Genomic DNA, 21,662 nt, shown 5'->3' on the forward strand with positions numbered 1-21,662 from the left:
CACCATCGAGCCATAAACCACAGCATGACCCTTTGCCTCCTATCCCCTCAGCTGTACAGCCCCACAAATGGCTGTGATCCAGATAAAGAACTCAGCCAGCTCAAAGAAAAATATCTTGGGCAATTCCCTTCTAAGCTGGATCAGCTCTCTGATCTAGTTCATGGCACAGAAATCCCAACTGCAAGGCTATAGGCATGGTAGCTACCAAGTAGGCATACTTGAAGCTTGTATGGCTTTATGTAGAGCAGTTGAAAACAATGCATTAGCAAAGCACTGCTTCAGTTTCCTTTAGGCAGAAGTTCAGTCAATTCCTGGATTTTAGACCCGATTGGTTTGGTAACAAATTACCAGCATGCAACACTTTTTTTCTTTTTTAATGTAACTTTTTGGTAACTTTTAAGTTACTGATATACCTTGCTGTTCTTAGCTCCAGCTTTTACACACCACCATTTGCTTGGTGATAAACAATGCAGGTTCATGTAATCGTATTTCTTAGTGCTGGCCAGGCTGCTTGGAGAAGGATCAGGGATTCAGTCCCAGCACTGAGCACATGCAGAAGTACATCTGTGTGGATGGGCTGTGAATGCAGTTGCCTAGGGAATACAGCAGCATTCTCTAAAGAATAAAGAAGTTAAACTATGGAAAACTGAGCATTTTGCTTATTTTCTTGACACCTTCTGAGTTATCTTCGAAACCAGGATGTAGTGCACTTGTACACTTTTGCACAAAATTGAGATCCACAAACAATAATTATACTGCCTACCTATAGCAGGAGCTTGTCCCAGAACAAAGGTCAGGTATGGATAAAAAATGCTCAGTTTTCCACGTCATATCCCTATGGCTTTATTCTTCTCAGACTGATGAAGCAAAGGCTCTTCTAGGACACTAAACAGATTCAGAACAAGTTTTCTTCTTACACAGAACAGAGACACAGAGCTAGAAGACAGCACACCTGCATATAAAGAGGTCTAGTGGAACCTGAAGTCCCCAGGCAAATATAAAACCAAGTTAATTTAGCAAACAAACAACCAAAAAAGCATTATTTCATTATTTTGCAAATCCTTTCTTCAGTGTTAGATGAGGACAAAAACAGAGAGGCGAATATAACAAAAGCTAGCTCCAAGCCTGCCTATGGCCTCAAGCATTAGTCCTCTCTCGAGCAGATGAAGAGAATCCAACTTTCTGTGCTAATTGATAGGCTCCTATTGTGTGCCATAGGAGGGAAAAAAAAAAAAAATATATCCACACAGGATGATCTTCCTTCAGTGGTGGCTGAACAACCTGTTAGGGAGCATGGGTTGCAGAAGTAGAGCTATGGTGAAACAGAACACAGCCCAACCACAGGAAACACCCATCAACACCCAGACAAGGCCGAGCTCCGAGCTAAACGAGCACTCCCATACAACAGAGCCAAGCTGGAGTTTCCCATCTGCGGGCAGCCATGAAACGGGCTCCAAAAGCAAGCTGGGTGTTGGCAACTTGCAGTGAAACATTCTTCTGGGAATAGGATGAGGGGAGCAGTACACCAGGAAAAGAGGTTTCTAAATACAAGCTGGACCCTGAAATGACAACTTCAGCTTATACCACAACCAAAAGCGGAGTGCTGTGAACCCAAAAACTGAGCAGATTTTCCTCAAATCACCATATTAATTTCAGGTCTGTATCCTCCTCTCTCCCATTGTAATAAACCATCTTCCTGCAGAAACAACTATCTGTCACATGTAAACTTTTACCTGATGCCTCATTTTCTTTTAAGGATAACCATGTGCATGTGTGTGTGTATGCACATAGAGATTGAGAACTGCATCAATGAAAACTGTATTTTTGAAGTGGAAGACAGAAAAAGCAATACTGAAGCAGCAAGACAGCTGGTGGCTCTGTCTCTACCCTCCCTTCCCCAGGGGATCTCAGGCTATAGACTTTAACCAACCCCCAAGAAACTTATGTCTCTACCACAGACGAGCTTTATCCTTATAGCAGACAGTGCCCTTAAGTCGTTAGATGAATTAACTCCAGTCCACTTTTAATCTTTTAGGTGTGTCAAACCCAGATCATTAGATGTCTACGAAAGAAGACCAGAGATATGTAACCTGCCCATATGTTCTAGGAGTTCATGCAGAGACTAGACGAGAGGACAGTTTGTGGCCGCCTGTTACTTAGACACGCTGTTTGTTGCATTTTGCTGTGATTGGAATTTTCCTGAAGACAGATTTAGCATCCACACAGTCCATGCGGACTGAGGTTCCATGATCCAGCCATGAGCCGCAAGCTGGGAATACTGAGTTTTGCTTGGTTTTTCAGTTGTGATCAAGCTGAAACACCAGGAGGGAAGCATAATCATTGCACACCACAAACTGGACAGGGGAGCCCATCAGACGACAAGAGCTGTGATTAGGAGGAAAACAGGCTACATGTTTTGAAGATGTAGCCTTTCAAATACAGGGTGTCTCCATAGCAATTTGTAAGTTTTGGGATACACTACAAATGTGCTGTGTGTAACTAACATTGGAAAAGAAAGTTACCCACAGTTACTGCAGAAGGCAAGACTTAAACACTTCTTTGACAGCTGACTCTGCCTATGACCCAGGGGCTGCTACATGCCCCCCAAGGCATTTAAGAGGTTTAATCACTGTCACTTAAAGCCCTAAACATCAGCCAGGAAACACACATATGTATCAATGAGGTCTACATTCAGCATCACTGGCTGCAAATATGCTGCCAAGAGCAAAAGACAAATTCTGATCCGAACTATATTGTATTCCATTCAAGGAAGAGTGTGAGAATACTTAACTTACAGGGCAGGCCACAGCCCCCCCTCCAAACAATGAAATTCCCGATGCCTTTTTTCTTTTCTTACTGTTTCTCCTAAATGTTTAGCACTAGGTCATGTGGCACAATGTAACACCCTGTAACATGGATGAATACCTCTTAGACTCCTGCCTTGGAGACAGCACAAAGTGAATCTGTTTCCATCCAGGGTCTACATCTCCAGATTCCTCTCCTGTTCTGTGTTGTCCCAGGCAGGCTGGAAACGTTTCCATGTTCAGTTCATGTTGGCAGTCAGGCCACTAGATGTTCTTGGCAAAGCAAGTCCCAGAGCAAACTGGAATGCCTTCCCAGTTTTTCTTTTCCATTCCTCACTCAGGATTGTGCACAAAATTTGTCTGCTTTGATTCACTGCAAGCCTAATAGGCAGAAAATAAATTCTAGTTCTAGTCCTTCAGAATTAAAGCCTTTTTTTCCACTATGAAAATACAAGGACAGGTAGATACATCCACAAGCACACACAGGTTTGCATGAAAGGCACCAGAAACTTTAGCACTGACTCAATCAGAGGTGCAAGCTGACTACACTGGAGAAAAGGTTTCCATGAAAAATAAGGTAAAAAAGCAAAGCAAAGCAATATAAACAAGAACAAACCACACATGGCTATAACGAGAAGAGCCAAGAAGTCAGACTAATTCCCAACAAAAGCTGGAAGTGCATTAGGAGAGGTAAAGTTTTTAGGATCCAGGCAGTTTCCATTTTCTTTGTAGGCTCCTATCCACGTCTTCCCCATTGTCCCATAACACACCTGTTTGCAGGGAGCACAGCAAACCACAGCAGGACTTCGCCAGACTAAAAATAACTGGAGAAGAGTATTATTTTGTAACACAGAGCAGCTCCTTATTCCATTTCGCTGATTGTCTCCACAAAATGCATCAGCATAAACTGAGCAGAGAGGTGGGATGGAGCAAATGTGACTGTTCAGGTCAGTACTACTGCTGTGCTCAAACTACAACCTTGGTTTCCGTGCTAAAAAAGAAATCTAGTAACAAAGCCTAAAAGAAAACTGCATGTACTAACTCCATCGGGGGGGCTGCTTCTCCCTCACCTACTGGGGTGCTGTCATTTGTCTCGTGAATGGTGAAAATTCCAACAATGATCAACACACTATTTACTAATATATTCTCAAGGTTGTTTCATAATTTTGCAACCACTTCAAATAATGCTTGGCAACAGGATACTTGAGGGAAGTAGAAGGGATTAGAAAATTAATAGAAACAAAATGGACTAAATTGTCACAGTATGGTCTGTTAACAACAAAAAAAAAAAGAACCACAATGTATATATTCCATTTCCTTTATTTACCAAGAGTAGACCAAACAGTCCTGTCATGCAGAGAGGAAAGCACCTGTTAAAACACGGGTTTAACTGAAGTGACAGGTTTGTGAGAAGGAAAGGGAGGACCAAGCCTAGGCAGCAGGGGATATTTAAAGTCTATTCAAAAAAAAGAAGTAAACGTGCCTGATAAGAATATTGGTCTGTGTCCAGATCTTCATCCTCTCTCAGGATGAGCTGCTTTCATTTTTTTTCATATTGTTTTGTTTTCTCACTAGTGCAGCATGGACACTAAGAAGCCAATAAAGCTGGCTGCTATTTTCCTGTTTACACTGTAAATTACAGACATCTTTCTTGTTACACTGTAAAATATATCAAGAGAGATTGATTTACCATCTTGGCCTGGAACAAGCAACCCAAGCTTCCTAGGCAGATGGCTCTGCCTACACCACTAACAACCTTTTCTGAACACAGCTGCTGCCCAAACTCAGTGTCTTCCTGTCATCTGGCTGGAGAAAACAACAGTTTCGGTGTAGTTTATAACCACAGCAAGATAGTTACTTTTTGTTTTTGTTTTTTAAAGGGTGCTGAAGGTGAAACACAGCTCCCCACCACCATTAATAAATACCATCTTTTCCCCACCTCTTTTCCTTTGAACTACCAGATAAGATGAAGGTAGTTGGGGTCACACGTCTAGGTTCATTCTGGGCTAGTACGTTCTCCCCTGACATACCATACCATCTTTTCTCCTAACTGCCTGTTGTTGCTTTATTTTTCTTCAGAATCTGCTTTTGGAGGGGAAATTTTCCTCTAATTATGAGAAAATCTAGAAAAACATGATTCAAGCACAAGCAGCACAGCAGTGCCAGTCAAAGCTCTCTGAAGAGTGGATGAGAGGAATGGTCTCTCAGTCTGAGCCTGTAGTGTTCTCCATCAGACACCAACAATGCTGTTTTACACTTCAGCATCACCGACTTCATGGCTGTTCACATTTGGAATATGGCAGGATAAGAGGGATCTTATTTTGGTAACACAGATGTGTTACACCACCATTTCATTGAGTCCCACCATTCCCCAGCATGAACGAGCTGACAAGTACCACGATTGTGAAGCCATGCCAAGGGGAAGTGCCACTGAACACTACTGAACTTGACCCACAGGGAAACAGGACCACACCGGTCCCAACTCAGGTGCACCAACCTCTGCAGGTGACGGCCTCCCCAACAGCCTTCTTCTGCATGCAGACTGGTACCCGCAAAGCAGAGCTCCTGCTTGAACAGTAGCTCCCAAAGCAAATGACCAGAGGCCCTCTCGCCCAGCAAGTCACAAAGTTGTTCCACAAGGTAACTTTGCACCAAGTGCTGAGCTCTTGTGACTCCCTGTTAACTTCATGGAGAGCTGCTGGAGGTGCAGAGGCACGCAAACCTGGGCAGGATCAGAGCCCAGCTGCTGGGGCAGACAGCTGCAACCGCCACACAGGCACTTCTCCAAGGGCACTCAAGCTGTAATTCACATCAGCTGGTGAGGGAGAAGAGGGCAGAGCAGAAGAGGAACTTGCCTGTGAAAACGGCTTCTCTGGAGCCTGCAGCAGAGAGCTTTTGCACAACGCTGCACTGCAGATGAGGTGCCTAAGAACTGTCAACAGTGAGGACTCATTCCCAGACAAGTCACACACGAAACAGGGTTTCAGGTTGTATCCCACCATCCCCACTTTCCTGCACAAGGCCTTCTCTTTCCCTAGTGCTGATGGAAGCTTGTTAGGAAAACTTTTACTGGATACAAAACGCAAAAAAACACTAAATACATACATCAAGTGTATACATATACACCACAGTAGAAGAGAGATGAGTTGTCCCAACTATCTAGGCTGCCCTAAAACAGGCTGAACCCAAAGGATCCACACCAGACTCCTGCTGAGCAGTCTGTGCACCAGGGTAGTTTAAAAGGTTAACCAGTGCAGCATGGACGCTCACATACAGAGCAGACACAGCCAGTGAAATGCTTGCTTCTGTTAATACTTTCATTTCCAAATGCCATTGCTTAATAAAACTGGTAAAGAGAGCAGCTGAGTAGCCAGTCACAGAATCACAGAAAGGCTTGGATTGGAAGGGACCCCAAAGACCAACCCCCCTGCCATGGGCAGGGATGCCACCCACTAGGTCAGGTTGCCCAGGGCCTTGTCCAACCTGATCACCCTGAACACCTCCAGGGATGGGACAGCCACAGCTTCCCTGGGCAGCCTGTTTCAGTGCTTCACCACTCTCTGAGTGAAGGATTTCACTTCCCTGGGCTTCCTGGGCAGCCTGTTTCAGTGCTTCACCACCCTCTGAGTGAAGGATTTCCTCTAACATCTAGTCTAAATCTGCCTTCTTTTAGTTTAAAACTATTCTGCCTTTTCAGTGTAAAAAGTTACTCTCCATCTTTTTTTTTTTTTTAAGACCCCTCTAAGTACTGAAAGCTGTATATGTACTTAATACTGAGCATCTACAGGGCCACCTATAGCTACAAAGATAAAAACTTCAAAATGAGGCAAAATCTAAAATTTTCAAGCCATCGACACAGGGGTTCAAGAAGTCTTTTGTATGATGCAAGCAAACTGAACTTTGTGCGTAACTGCATTGCAAAAACACACATATTTCTCTGGTGTGTGGTCTAGATGCTGAGATAATAGAAACCTAAATGATTCTTTGGCCTCAGTCTACTGAAGTTAACAGAGGTGGGAAAATATAAATTCAATTTCTGTTGCACTGGAAGATGGTTTTACCCCACCTACTTTCAAACAACTGACTTAGCAATGGTGTCACCCTAAACTCCTCATATAGCCCAGAGGTATTCAGACAAAGATGTTAGGACAAATTGCTTACAAGAACGATCCCTCACTTGAAAACAGAAGAAATTGTCAGTTATGCACTCCCCATCAGAGGGAAAGGATCCAGGCCACTGTTTCTGTCTCGACCAAACCATTTTGGTATGGAAGAAGATTAGCCAGACACGGATACTTACTCGGAGCTAAGTTGTACATACAGCTAGTCTTTGTGCCAGTAACAGAGCACACACCCAGAAGCATGGCTGCACTCCTCCATGCAACACAGCTGTGGCTCCTGGCTGCTCTGAAGCTTCGCTGCCTCCTATCTTCGCTCCTTTTAAAAGGAAATGTGTTTATTTATTTTAATCACTTGTCTTTCATATCATGTTTGTAGGCAAACGTTTTGAGTGAAAACATCAGAGCAAAACCTAACCCTCTTTAAATGGAGCAAATGTACAACCAGAAGCAAGTAAAACACAACAGGGAAAATAAAGGAACACTTGTACATCAGTACTATATTTAGATATTGCTTTACTAGGACTTTTACAGAAACTTGGAAGACATGTTGTGTTGATGCTTGGTCCAGCCTTAAAAAGCTTCAAGCAATTTCACACAGCCCTGAAATAGAAGTTCTGACGTTTTAGACTGCGAGCTGCACAAAACAGACACTGTTCAACAGCACAGTAACTGTTTTCTACACAGCTTCTGCACACAACTACGTACCCTGGATTTCTTCAGTTTTATTTTCAGCAGCATTTTTAAACAGCAGCTACACTGCCTGACAGACTAATGCACTTTGATAGGTTTGAGATAACTCAAGAATTAATGGGACAAGACAAGACTCCTGTCAATATTACTACAGCAGAAAAACAGAAATACTACTTTTGAGTCTCTGTGTGGGACTGAGGTGCCAAACTTGGGATCTGCTTGCATAAAGTGGGAAGCTGATCCCTGCCTCCAGAGTTGGGTTTGCCCAAAATGGAAAACAAAACAAAAACAAAACTAGTGAACAAAAAAAACCAAGACGTTTAACATGAGATTTATTTTACTTCCTCATAACGGTGCATACCACAGTACAGATTTAATACAGTTCCTACAACGCACCCACCCAGCAGTATGGGCAATATGGTTTGGTTACAAAAGCTTCACGTGGCAGCAGAAATCCTGTTCAGAACATCTCCACCACAAAACAACAACCACCACCTTCCAGTCTCCTATTCTGTCTCAAATACTAATTTCTGATCCAAAACAAACAAACAAACACATTTAAAATAGGAAAAAAAAAATGAAGGTATCTTGGGAAAGCGAACTAAAAGGGGAGTACTGGCATAGAACGTGGGCTTGATTTTTTGGTACCACACTGGTGCCTCATAAACCCAAGTAATTCAGGAAAATAAAGATTTAGACCCAAGCTACTTCTGCAAATTTTAGTCAAGATCCCTGGCCGAGAAGCTTTCAGTCAAAGCAGCGTAGGTCATAAAACCAGCAGGTGTTAAAGATACTACAGAAAAGGACAGCAAGTAGCAATGGAGGAAACAGTTCACAAAAAAACAGACGACAAATATCCTTGGGTACTTTCTTCCTCTTAATAATCACAACCGTTTAAGTTGTTAGTTTCACATCAACAACGCAGGGCTTGTGGACCACAAGTGGCTAGACAGAAGAAACTACAGGAAGTGAAACGTGCCTCTTCTGTCCTAAAATAAAAATGGGCTGGAGCTCAGTACCAACTGATCATTTCATAAAGGGCAAGCTGTCTTTTAGCAGCAGCCTGCTAGAGATGAAAAATGATGGAATAGCCACATTTTTATTTATGGGTTTGTTTTCAACAGATGGGGATGAGAGGAGAAAAGAAACAAAAGCATAATTCATCCCCTTTACGTATTAGTGCAGAATGCAACCACCAAAAAAAACCTGCGAAGACTTCAAAAACACCCGCACCAATGACCCATGTGCACTAATGGGTCTTAATAGGAGGCTGTCATGAAGCTGGAAGCAGAATTCAGGGAGCAACATGAGAATTTCTTAGGTGAAGCCAGCATTCCCTTGTGCCCACCATCTACCTTTCAGAGATTCAAGTACTCAGTCCTCAGTTTTGTGTCAAGCAGATCTGGTCTCTTGCCTTTGACTAGGATGCGCCTGTTCAATAGGAGCGTAAGGATCCATACGGTGCCCAACTCTATTGCAAGATTAGGCACACTTTCTCCTCTGCCTATGACTAGCAGCAGACGTTGGCAAATAGGAGGGGAATAAAAAAGAGAAAAAAAAATACAGTGGACCATTGTCATAGGGTATGACAATTCTATAATTCTAGGGTAGCCGCATGATAGCCTAGACATCACATAAAGTGGATGTGAACCAAAGGACTTGGTTCCTTAGTCACTACAACTCACTACAGGGCCTTACAACAGCCAGGTCCCTCTTCCCAAGTCTGAAGTCATGCACGCCCGCTGTTCTGCTACAAAGAAGCAGAAAGGGCCACAGGAGCAAAGCTGGTGAGAATCTGAGGACCTGTAGCACTCATGTAAGGGACACTGTACCACAAAGTACTGCTGCTGTTGTTGTTCCTTGGTTATAAGGACTTGAGCCCACCACGAGCCTCCTTTCCATGGCCACCTCGCTCCCACTGGGAAGGACGAGCGCTGACAAGTCCCTAGAGAACAGGAGCCACTACTCCTTTTCTGTGACTGCTTCTTGGAAACCAAGTTCCCCATGGGACCTGGCAAAAGGCCAAGGTGAAACAAAATTTAGTAACAGCAGGATCTGCAGCCCAGCAGTCTCCCAGCACACAGACTTTTCTAAAGGGATTACTGGCTATCAGCCAGCCTCGGAGGGGGCTCTTCAGATGAGGCTGGCACTTCTCCCAGGAAAAGGTGTCACGGGATGACAAAGACACTAGGTAACAGAGGCATAACAAGCCAGCATGCACACACTGCATATCAACCCCCTTCAAGGATCAGAGAAAAGTAGTTACTGCAGCAGAGCAAGGGGCTTGCCAGATGACAATATTAACTCTACAGCTACTAGCAGGGCACCAAGCTGCTTAACACTTGAGCATCCCTTAAACAGGGAGCTTATGCCTTCCTCCTCCACTCCAGGGCAGGTAGATGGCACAAGTGGAACCGGTGCTGACCGGAGACCATGCCATGTCTTGGCACCCCTATGGACTAGTCTCACAAGGGCATTACTGACGGATGCTGTGTGTCTCACCAGGTGCACAGAAACGACCAGCAGGTACTGCTGGCCCATGAGAGTGCAGGCAATCACGCTGTGTCTCATGCTGGGGAGCACAGGGACAGGCACAAGCAGGTATTAAGAAAGTTTGTGCATTCAAAACACAGGTGTTCAAAACCCACCGCTCAGCAAAAGCTTGGAATGATCATTCTACAAAATACTAAGCTTCCCTCTGGGTATACGATCTCTTATCCAAATCCATACTCACCTTTCAGGAGTACAAACAGCCCAGAATTAAATGTCCCTTTCTTCTATTAAAGGCATTTTCACTCTAATCTGCCCTCTGGATAGGCCAGGCTTGCCTTTCCCCTTTGCTTCTCTCTGACCAGAACATAAAGATTCTTCTTGCCTGGTATCCTCCAAGATTTTCACACTTTTCTTTCTTAGCCCACAAAGTCTGCTGAGATGTCAAGCCTCAAAAAGTTTTTGCATGTGAGTATTTCACTGTCCCCAGCATTTTCTCGAGACAAGACAAATGCTACCGTGTACAGCTGTCCAAGTGCCAGGATACTTGGCATGCCACACAGCCAGTTGCTCCATGCAGCTTGGTAAGAAACAGCAAAGATTTTTACCTCAAATCCTGTTCATAACCCACGGTTCCTACTGAATGCTGCCCATCCGTTACTGAGATCCTGAGAATGCAGCAGCACGGGTCATGTACACGGCCCTCGCTCCACATCTGGAGGCCTGCAGACAACGGGAGGCCGCGGCTGCCGCATGTGCCAGGAACCTTTAGGCACCATGCAATCAACTCAGCTAGTTTTGTGGTTTAGTGCCTAGCCTCAAAACACCACATTACCATTTTGAACCTACCAAAAACAGCTCAACTAATGGGCCCAAATGCTGCACATAAAATGTATGTATTTAAGGGAGGAGAGAAGGGGGAGGAAAAAAAAGGGCATGAATAGAAACCTTTATGTCAGGAGTTACTCCCCATCTGGTTGTTGTGTATTTTAAATCTCTCCCTCCCCACTGCCCATGGTTACTGAGTTTAATACAAGGGAACCGCCTTGGACATGCCCCTCCTGCTTAGTTTCTTTAAATGGTAAGAGGTTCCCATTTAGTTTCACCACATGCACCTGAAAACTAGCATAATCCACTACCATGGCTAGTTATTTTACGTATTTAATTATTACAACACAATAACTGGGCTGATCAAAGCTATCTCCCTGTTGCCAGTGCTAGTCTTACCCCTGATCTCATGCTGGATATGAGAAATACGGCAGTAATATACAGTGGCATCCGATGCCAAAAACTCTTCCATTCTTTATATAGCAGAGCCCATGAAAGCAATCCTTCAGAACAAAGCTCTCAGTTGGTGTTGAGAAGTGCTCACACATGGAAAAAGAAGTGGCATTTCTTGGGATGTCATTACTTGCAAGAATTGGAGCACAGACATCCTGTAGTAGTGTCCAGAAGAAATGGAAGAAGAAATTGAAGGCTTGAAATTGCAGTTATAAACAAGCAGTTGCTATAAAGGGAAACCCATCAAACATTTTTTTTTCTGCAGAAGCAAAACAATCCCAATAATTTCTGAATGCTCCTTCAGTACTCCATTCAAAGGGTCAGGAATTCATAGTTACAGAGACTTTTACTGCATTAGAAAAATCGAAAATTTTCTCCTGCTTAAATGGCGAACATGCGTAATGTCAGCTGTGTAATAGATTATGCATGTGAGTTAATGCCTCTCCTGGCAGTAGTTAATGGATGATCCTGGTAACATAAGAATTATATCAAAATTCCACCGCAAAGGATAAAACTAACTTACATGGAAATAGCTTTGCACAGAGAGCTAGAACTGCAAATTAGGAGGACTAAAACTTAGTTTAGGTAAGTTTCTCTCTGCAAGGGTAGGGACAAAAATTCAAAGAAGAGCAGAGGAGCTGGTCACAAACAGAGAATTCAGTCCAAAAAGACAGGCCAGCAAAGAGAAGGTAGCTTCTTTGAGAATGACAGCTGGAGAAAGGAAGTCCTGGCACGCAGGAAACCCAAGGCAGAAAGCACTTCACTTTACACACCTCCAGGACTGCTGAAAAATAGGAGTATTCCAGTAACTTAAACTCAATTGCTTATAACATTACAGCCATCTGAATGCAATCAGAGTGTTCTAGAAACTGGCTAAACTTACCACTCCTTACAGTATCACTTGGGCAGCACAACAAACTCACAATTCTCCGTATCTTGCATACGCACAATGTCTGGCTAAAAACCATAACAGCCGGTGATTCACAGCAATCACTGGAAAAGTCTCTAGGAAACTCTCTTTTGCAAGGTTTCACGATGTGGCACCATGGTTACTGAGACAATACAAGGCACAAAATCCTGCTGTATATCTAATCCCTTTGTGTTTAGCCATCTGGGATAACAATACCTTTCATGGAATAGAGATGAGCCCTAGTATTTTAGAAATATTGCTGTTCATCCAAGAACCCTCTCTAACTTGCAAAGATGTGCTAGATTTATTATTTTATTCATTACTATCAGGTCATGCAATAAAGACAACCACTAAAATTTGGGTATTTTGTTCAGTTCAGCATGAGAATCGTTCAGACTCTAGGAAAAAGCAGAATAGTATCCAGAAATGTCTTGATTTTCTCCACTTTAAAATTGAGATAACAACTGAGTATAAGCAGAACTTTAAAGCAAAAATAAAAAAATAAAAAAATCACAAAATAATTGGAGATCTTTGGGCAAAAGCCCATTATTACAGGTAACTAACCCAGCTACTCATTACTTAGGCTAGCCACTTGCCAGGAATTATGCACACAACAAATCCATTTCCAAAGAGGACAGGCTTTGGTAAGTGGATCAGAACAGGCTACACAGCTAAGGGGTGAATTATCCAATTGCAAAGAGCTGAAATTCCAAAGCATCAGACAGGAACAGCTTTTTTGAGACAAGGAAAATTAGACACCTTTCGGTTACCATAGGAACAAGCAAAACCATACCCAACAACAGGATTTCAAAATTCCTTACATCCAAGACCCCCAAAATCTACGCACATCCCCATCATCACCAAGCCAAAATGCACTAGTTTGTAATCAAGCTCTTATGGACACCACTCTTCAGTGTATAAAAATCAAATGGTGTATAAAATCAAAGTGTCTGCAAGGGCATGTAGGAAAACCTACATCAGTCACCAACTCACAATGTTTATGTTTTTACCCCCACATACTCCTTTAAGCTGTGATTTCACAGATGCCAGTCCCAGCAGCCATTCTTGGGATGAGCTTATGCAGTAATTGATTTGGCATCTTCTTGAACACTTACACATTATTATTTTGTGAGCTTACAGGTATGAAGGTCACCCTATGAGGCATTCCCCTCTCTTACACATCCTCCTCTTCTCCTAAAATCATGCTGTCATAGAACATCACATCCACTGTCACGGGTGCTGCCACAGGAGGAAGCTTGACAAAGGCAAAGCCAGCTGTATGCATCCCACCACCACCCCTCCACTCACACAGACAGGCAGCAGAAAGGCATAAGTAAATGATTAAATGTGTAGGATCTGTATGCCCTGACCTCCAGGACACACAACCAGACCGCTCGCTCAGCCTGAGCGGGTGCCTCTGCTCCAGGAGCCCTGTATTTTCAGTTGGGTCGCTGCCATACTGCAGCAGACCATAAACATAACTTTAGTCACCTGACACCAATCCCAATTATTTGGTGACTTTTTTTGTTTTCTCCAATCAATCATTCCCTTTAAGTCAAATTCTGGGTTTTCCTGTTGTTAAGAACTGGGATTCACTGCTTCAGCCTGGCTTCCTCTAGGACACATGGGGAGGAGAGATAAGCCCTCCCTTTCAGGCAGTGCTGACTACAGATAAGCACAGGGGCTTTATTATTTTCCACCTGGTCTCTACCAGCAGAATACGAGCAAGGATAATCTGCAAACTTGACAGTTGAGGAGTGGAAGAAGCAAATGCTTCTTCAGCAAGTCTCAGGCTCACTAACAAGGTCTAAGCAACAGGGCACATTATTTTAGGCTCAGGAAGTAACCAAATCTTTTAATTCCACAGGAAAGAAAATTAGTTCTCCTCCCTAGCAAAACTGAGGACAAATAGCTGACGTGCATCACCATTCTTTGGAGAGCAACAAGTACTGGCGAAGCTTTTTAAGCCAGCTGTTAGCGACACTAATTCCCTTTAAAATTCCCTTTAGTACATAAGAATTTGAAGACTACAGTCAGAAAGATGATGAAGCTTTGCTGTCTCATGCTTTGCAGTGAGGCACAGGTAGCAATGCTTACAAATGCCAAGGAGGGGAGGGGAAAAAGGGGGGCTGAAGGGGGAGGATTTAAAAAATATACTGTAGTTCTAGTGCTTCAACAAATGCCAGGAAATTGCAAGTCCTGCCTCCTGTTTTGTCCCAAAATACAATGGCATGATTTAAGAAGGGTGTGTAAAAAGTTATTTGGTGTACCTTAACTCTGTATGCTGTTGCCCACATGCAGAGAAACTGCACTCCATACAGCATGGCAGCATAAACTCTTCATTCCTTATTACCTCTTAACTACATTGAGATGGACAGGTTTTAGATTTGCTTTTGTTTTATAACTTGTACCCATGTCATGCTGAAGATCCTGACGGAGAAAAGTTTTTCCCCTGGGGGTAAAAAAGAAGAGACCACTGTAAGAAATATACAAGCAGATTAACTGAATTCCTAAACCCATTTCAGCAACTGTGCTTTCACTTATGTTCATGCATTGCATTCTACAACGCTTTTAAGTTCATTGCCACATTCCTAAAGACAGCTATCAGCATGGCAATTGCCATTATAAAACTGGAGATCCCTCTTTAGACTTAAGATGAAAAAGTCTTCAAAACGAGATACAAGAAAACAAGCCAGTACTATCAAACATTTGGAAATTCTTAGTCAAACAGCTGAGACAATGTTTCCACACTGGAAGAATGTGCTCTGTTCATCAAAACGCTGCCTCGTATTTTATGCGGATAGAGCATTCCTCTACACTGCCACTTCCAAGCTGGTTTCTCCTGCTAAATCAAATCCTGTGTGGATGTTCTTCAGCACTGATCTAGTAGATAGTCTGTACTTCAGAGACGTTTCTAATCTGAACTCCCGTGGTTATCCCTACGCATAACACATCAAAACATTTACTGTGGGCTTAAACATTTACAGGTCTGGTCTCTCCCTTAGAATTTCCCTTCCCCCCTAATGAAAGGCTTATGATATTTTTGGGCCAGGACAAAGAAATACTATAGAGACTTATTAAAAATACATATATACTTGTAATTCATTTGAGAAAATTCTTTTCAGTGAAGCCACTGGGACTATATTTCAGAACACACAGAAGAAACACAGAAAGACTACTACTCTGGTACTTTGGAGCACGTGCCCCTTAAAAGACAAGAAAGTAATTTGCAAAATAATCCAATTTAAAACACAACAAAACCACTCTTCCAGATAAACAAACATAAAGCAAGATGCTCTCGGTATGTACAAGCAGGCACGGCTAGGATCTGCAGATCATTTGACTTAATTTGGTTCTTTATAATGTTTCTATAAAATCAGGCACTTAGGCAAATCCAAATATTTTGCTTAATCAGCACCCCCCAACAGTGTGCTACAAGACTGCCTATCAATTTAGGAAAAAATAAAAGTAAAGGATACACTATTTTATTTAAAATAGAATGAGGAAATGCTCATAATTAAAATAAGCAGGGAAGTACCCTTCAGTAAGAAAAAGGAGTAACCCTGGGGCAAGTCATTGAAAAGTGGTTTAGATTTGACAGGCTACACAGTATGCTCAGGGGCTATACAAGCAGCACACTCTGTGCAGCACACACAGATAAGGAAGACCACACTGCACACACATCAATGAATAGCCTACACCATGCAATTAAATATTTAGTGAAATTAAGGCCTGCATGAAGCTCTGAAGGAGCCCTTGCCTCCTTACACTGTGACTCTGGAAGAGAAGGTACACATTAGCCTTTACATAGACCGTGCACTAAGTAAGGATAACCTCCATGCTCCTGATAATGTTTTCATGGTAGTAGTGGCAGAGGAAGATGTGATGCTCCAAGTGGCCAAACCATTCCACTGATGTCTTGCACACACTGCAAGTAAGAGAAAGTTACATGGTCCCAAAGACTTACAGCATCAGAGCTCTTACGTAGACTAGACAATCCCATTTGCATTATAAGCATGGGGGCAACACTGGATAGCAGAACATCAGCGTGCCAATAATTAGGTAGTCCATCTTGTCCTGAAACAAGAGGTTTGAAGGAACCCACACTACAGCCACAGCATAAAAGTGAGATGGAAAGGCCTTTCCGCTGAACCACAAGAAAATTTTCCACATTGTGATATACAAAAAAAAAAAAGTTACCAAATATTTAAAATGTCTTACATTGTGTGATAATGTGTGCATGGCAAACTGCAACATCAGAACTACATCTTTGATAGCATCTGTGAAGGAGCGTGTCTATCTTGCATTTAGACCACTATAAAAGCAGATTTCCTTGAGAATGAGCCTTGAGAATGAGCCTCTCAACATTGCCACAGCAGAGCAAGTAAGACCAGACTGCAAGAACTACCCAAAAGAATACAGACAAGGACATTGTGCATGCACAAAAATGGTGTGGGCCATCAACTTGCACACACGTTTGTCTGCAACTACAGCTTATTATGGCAGCAGCAACACAGGCTATTCAACAACTCCTGAAGACATCTGCCTCCTGGAGAGTATGAAATAGTTTCTGACCACCACAAGAACCAGCTGCCTGAGGATTACTGCAGCGATAAAACCCTTTTTCCCTATGCATCTCCTTACAGTGACAGTAAGGGCATCGAGCTGTAGGGACAATGGCCAAGCCACGAGGCTGTTCGAGTAGACATTTATGTAGTGGGAGGGAGGCGCAGAGTGGTTCTGAAAACAATGACCCCAGAGGCAACACAGATGAAAAAGGATGGATGCCAGATCAAATGAGGAATCCTGCCTGATGATAGCTCCCTACATATCTACAGGTTACATGTAACAGAAAAGGAAGGAGTAACACTCCATCTTTTATATGCTGCTTCTCCAACACGTGGAATTAAATTAGGAAATCCTGTAGGTATTTCTACAGCCTTAGTTCTGATCAGAGCAGAACGACGTTCCCAGGGAGAAGACTGAACACCAGGAGACAGGAGAGATCACTGTGTGCTGTTCCCATCAAGCTATTCCATTAACTTCCCTTTTTTTCCCCAGCTTTGCTGCTAAAAGAGGACACGCTCTCCCTTGAAAAGGGTATCCCTAATCAACCATCATCATTCAGGAACTTCCTGATTCAGCTGCAACAATTCAGCTTTAAAACACTCTGGAATCAAACAAACGTGTCGTACTCTGCAGAGCAACTTCTTTTGAACAAAAAGGAGCTTATTTCTTTTTGCCTTATGTTCGCATGTGCAAGTCAACACGTGAGACATGAACAGCTTTTCAGAGCTGATACTCCAAGGCTTTTCTAAATCATAGGTGTACGTGACAGATTTGGATTTTCAAGTACACTTCCAGACACTTCAACTCATGCAGAAAAACCATACCCCCCAAAACAAATTTATTGGCACCCTCTGGCCTGTATTTCAGCAGTTACAGAATTAGGAATGTAAAGTGTGCTAGGGCTTGAATTCTGGGTGTGGCTACCATCAGACTGAAGGGAAGAAACAAGCCAATGCAAGAACCACCATCTGTTTTGCCAGTGAGATGGAAACAAAACTAAAATCAAAGTAGTAAAATATGCTACAAGGTACTAAGTGTCATCCTAAGAGGCGCTGATTCCAGATGTGCAAAACTTATAGAACCGATTGCGCACCAGAGGAAAATAAGCCATCATTCTGTCCCTGTTAACTAGTAATTTCTTGGCAGATCACGCATGAAGCTTCTCAGCAAAAACATAAATGCAGTAAAAGAAAATTCATTTTTGTTTCATCTTCAGAGCTTTCATTGAAAGTCTGTCCAAGCAGTAATTTTCTCCAGCTTTATAAATCCAAAGTATATTCAAGTAATAAGGTAACATTTTTCTTCTTAAAACATATGCAGGTTTTACACTATCCTTAGCTCACCCCTTTGTAACCTGAGACAGCACACACTGCAGTGCCTAAACACAACTGTAGACAGAAAGTCTTTCTGTTTTCCAAAATGATTGCTCTTTTACACGAGCCTTTGCAGAAAGAGCTCCTTTGCATCCTTATTGTAACCAAAAATACTATTCTGTCTTCTGTACTCCTTCTCCCCAGCCTTTCCTATCTAAGCAAATATGGAAGAACAAAGCTTCTAAAGATTCTAAACTGATCCAAGGGGCTGTTAAACAGAGCTGAACTTGCAGCCTCCAAGGCATTTTCTGTCTATGAGCAAACCAACTTCCTCGTGTGGAACAATTCACAGAGTTGCTGTTCTTCAGAATGTGCAACTTTGAAAGATATGTATTTTGAGGGTAGGTTTCTCATGAGATGCTCAGAATTAACTTCACTCTAATCCCTTAGAAAGTGACAAAAACTTACGAGCAACAGAGTACCACTGAGACAGTGCAGAGTACTTCTGAAAAGCTGACCAGACGCCCAAATCCTACCCTTAAAAAATAAATAACACTTGTTACAGACAAGGCTGGCAGAGGAAATCCCATCCTGCTATGTTAGGCAGAAAGCCTCTGAGGACCCAAAGGCATTGTAGTGTATGTGGGGTGGGGAAGAAACCCCTCCTGCTGCTCCCCTCTGTAGCAGATAAAAATCCAGAAACTCCACCTAGCTCCCAAGAAAGCAGCACCAGAGCATTCCCCCCCCTCCCCAGCACCTGTAGCAGCAGTATAAGTTTCTCCACTCCGGCTGAGCTGTCAGCTGTGCCCAGGAAGCGAGCAGACAGACATCTTTTGTGCATCTCTCAGCTGGCAGCTGCAGGGGAGAGGTGTGGGGGCAGGGAGGAGGGTGTTCTCCCCAACACACCCAGGGGAGAGCATCAGCAAGCATGGAGAAAAGGACTCAAATCAGGGCAGGCAACAGAAGAAGCACACTTATGCCCACGTACTGACTGCTCTCCTTCCTTTCCATTTACTTATTCCAGATGCAGTTACTTATTCCAGATGCTATTTTGTTTTTAAATGTTGGGGAAATTCTAAGTTCACCTACGGTTGGGGAGTTTACAAAAGAAAAAGTGAAGCTCAATACAGCCTTGTCTGTCTGCAGCCTTTCTGGGATAAAGAGGAGAAAAGCCCTTTGAGAAAGCATTTTAGCCATGGTAACCCACAGCGTCCACTAGCCAGCCTTTGGCAAGATGCAGGTGACGAGTAACTGGAACAAGCCAAAGAAGCCCTGGCGTGTCCTGCAAGCACTGGCACGTTGCCACAGGATCTCGGTCCTGCCCCACAGCCGGGCAGCCAGCAAGCAGATACCATGGTGGGGCATGCAACAGGCCCCCATACCACAGGCAACAGGTGGATCAGAACAAGTGGCAAGTTAAAAAGCCACAGAAAGGGAGCAGCAGCTGAGCAGGTGAAAGCTCTCAGCTGACTGGAACTGGAACAGAATTCAGCAAGTGTCCAGGGCAGTGGCAGCCGCAAATCATCTATGCAGCAGGGAAAGCTACAGTTTTCCCAGAGCCAAGTCTCCCAAGCTCAGTCCTTAAAATGAAATAGCAAGCAAAACTAGCTTGGTAACCATGGGAGGGGCAATACAAGAATCAATACAACATGCTCCGTAACATTTACCAATTTCTGTAAAGGAAGTGTGCTCCCTTTTGTAATTTTTCTGCACCTTCCCCTAGTTCTCTGTGTTCCTCTAGCTAAACAAACATTATCCCTCTTTAGAGTAACCGGTGAAACTCAAATGTATACATACCGCACTCCTCTCAGGCACTGGCCCATCCTGCAATTTACAAGCTAAGTACAGAGTTATACTCTATAGCACAGCTCAGTTAATTAACACCAGATCAGCTTTGACAGCACCTTCTGTTTTTTAATGCTGTCAGCTGGTTTACCAGCTGTTTTCTGCATGTACCCTTGCAAGCTAAAGAGTCAGGCCAGGCAGCAGAAGTTTGGGCACTAAACTCTTGGATTAACAGGGGTTAAACGGGACAAATACATAAGCAGCAGCACTCTGGAAAAGTCGAGAATGGAAGAAGAGCTGCACAGAGGCCAGAGTGCAAGAACCACCCAATCTTACAGACTGTGGCTGAAACTGGCAGAAACTCCCTAAAAATATACACAGGTACATCTCTCCATCGCTGACCTCATTACAGTTAAATAAACACTGCTACATAACCATACTCTACCAACCTAAGCCTTAAGAAAACAAGAAATAAGCAGGCAAGTCATTCAGTTCTTCACATGCCCTTCTGGTATCCTGTTATCAAGCCCAGACTCCCCAGCTTCCAAGGCCCTGTCGCTACATCCCATGCACCTGCCATCACCAGGCTTCGTGCAGTAGTCAACGCACACAGGTGTGGGCCACTTCTATTACTACAGATTCCAGTTTGGAACAAAAGGCTCAAAAGTACTGATCCTTGTAACTTGTTTTCCCCCATTAGATGTTACACAGCTGCTTTTGGGCTCTTCATTTTCATTATCTTTAAGAATTTCCCACTGCAGACATTCCATCCAATATCCACTGAAAACTATGGTATGAAAGGAATGACAATATAAACCACCTGAACTGGCAGGATGTTTCTCCCTTCCTGGCACCCATTATCCACTTTTCTTGTGCCTTTTAGCCTTTACCGTTGCCAACCAGCAATGTGATGCCTCCTGAAATACTCCAGTGTCCATCATAACTTGCTGCCCCTCCCCTGCAAACAGTAATTCCGCTGGCATGCTCTCAAATGACTGAAAGACAACACAGAAGCAATGCTCAGTTCTCCCAGCCAGAGAAAACTAGGGCCTCTACAGCCTATAAACAATAAGTGAATATAAGTGAAACAATAAGCAAATATAAATGACATCTGGTCCAAAACTTAACACCTGTAGACAAGTGTTTTGTTGTTTGTTTGTTTAAAAAAAACACTGTTCAGACCACAGTTCTCCAATCACTAGGCTTTCCTCCCCCTACCAGGAGCTCGACAACCCCTTGGTAAGCTCAAAGAGTAGCAGGTCCTCCTCCTTGCCAAACCACTAGCTCTTCGTGGGGCAGCCCCATGAAAGCGGGGATTCCTTTATTTACAGTTTCTTCCCTCCCTTTCCCACCAGTTATTTTTGAGGGATTATATTTCCTGTTTTCACTGCTCTGCCTCCATTTGTCATTCATCACAGCCATTAAAGTAGAAGGGAAGCGCAGGAGAGCAGACCAACACAAAGCAAACCTTTATGGTTCAGCGAGCAGGATTAAATGTCACCCCTTCTCCCCCTCAACCTCGCCCTCTCTCACACACCCTCCAAGATGTGATGTGAATATGTCTTATCCTCCAGAGCATACCCAGATCCTAACAGCTTTTGCAGGTCAGAGTTTTCAGGATGGATCAGACAGGCAGCCTATTCATCCTAGTCTGCGACAGTTATTTTCCCTCCTTCTGGCCAGTCCATTTTGGATCAAG

At 43.3% G+C, this 21,662-nt stretch overlaps 1 protein-coding gene across 2 annotated transcripts in view; it reads right to left on the reverse strand.

Annotated features, from left to right (window-relative positions):
* Nucleotides 1–21,662, reverse strand: part of BCR (BCR activator of RhoGEF and GTPase) — a 97,874-nt gene that overhangs the window by 55,041 nt on the left and 21,171 nt on the right. The window contains exons 1-2 of one of the 2 annotated variants that reach the window (XM_080559989.1): nucleotides 6,405–18,869; nucleotides 5,302–6,341 (exon numbers count right to left, since the gene is read on the reverse strand). The exons of the other annotated variant lie outside the window; for it this stretch is intronic. Of the exons in view, the coding sequence (XP_080416115.1) occupies nucleotides 5,302–5,341 (40 nt within the window). The 5' untranslated portion in view covers nucleotides 5,342–6,341; nucleotides 6,405–18,869. Of the gene's footprint in view, nucleotides 1–5,301; nucleotides 6,342–6,404; nucleotides 18,870–21,662 lie in introns of those variants that run through there. 2 annotated transcript variants of the gene reach the window in all.

The sequence above is a fragment of the Anser brachyrhynchus genome (assembly GCF_964034855.1).
Source record: "Anser brachyrhynchus genome assembly, chromosome: 17".
NCBI lineage: Eukaryota > Metazoa > Chordata > Aves > Anseriformes > Anatidae > Anser > Anser brachyrhynchus.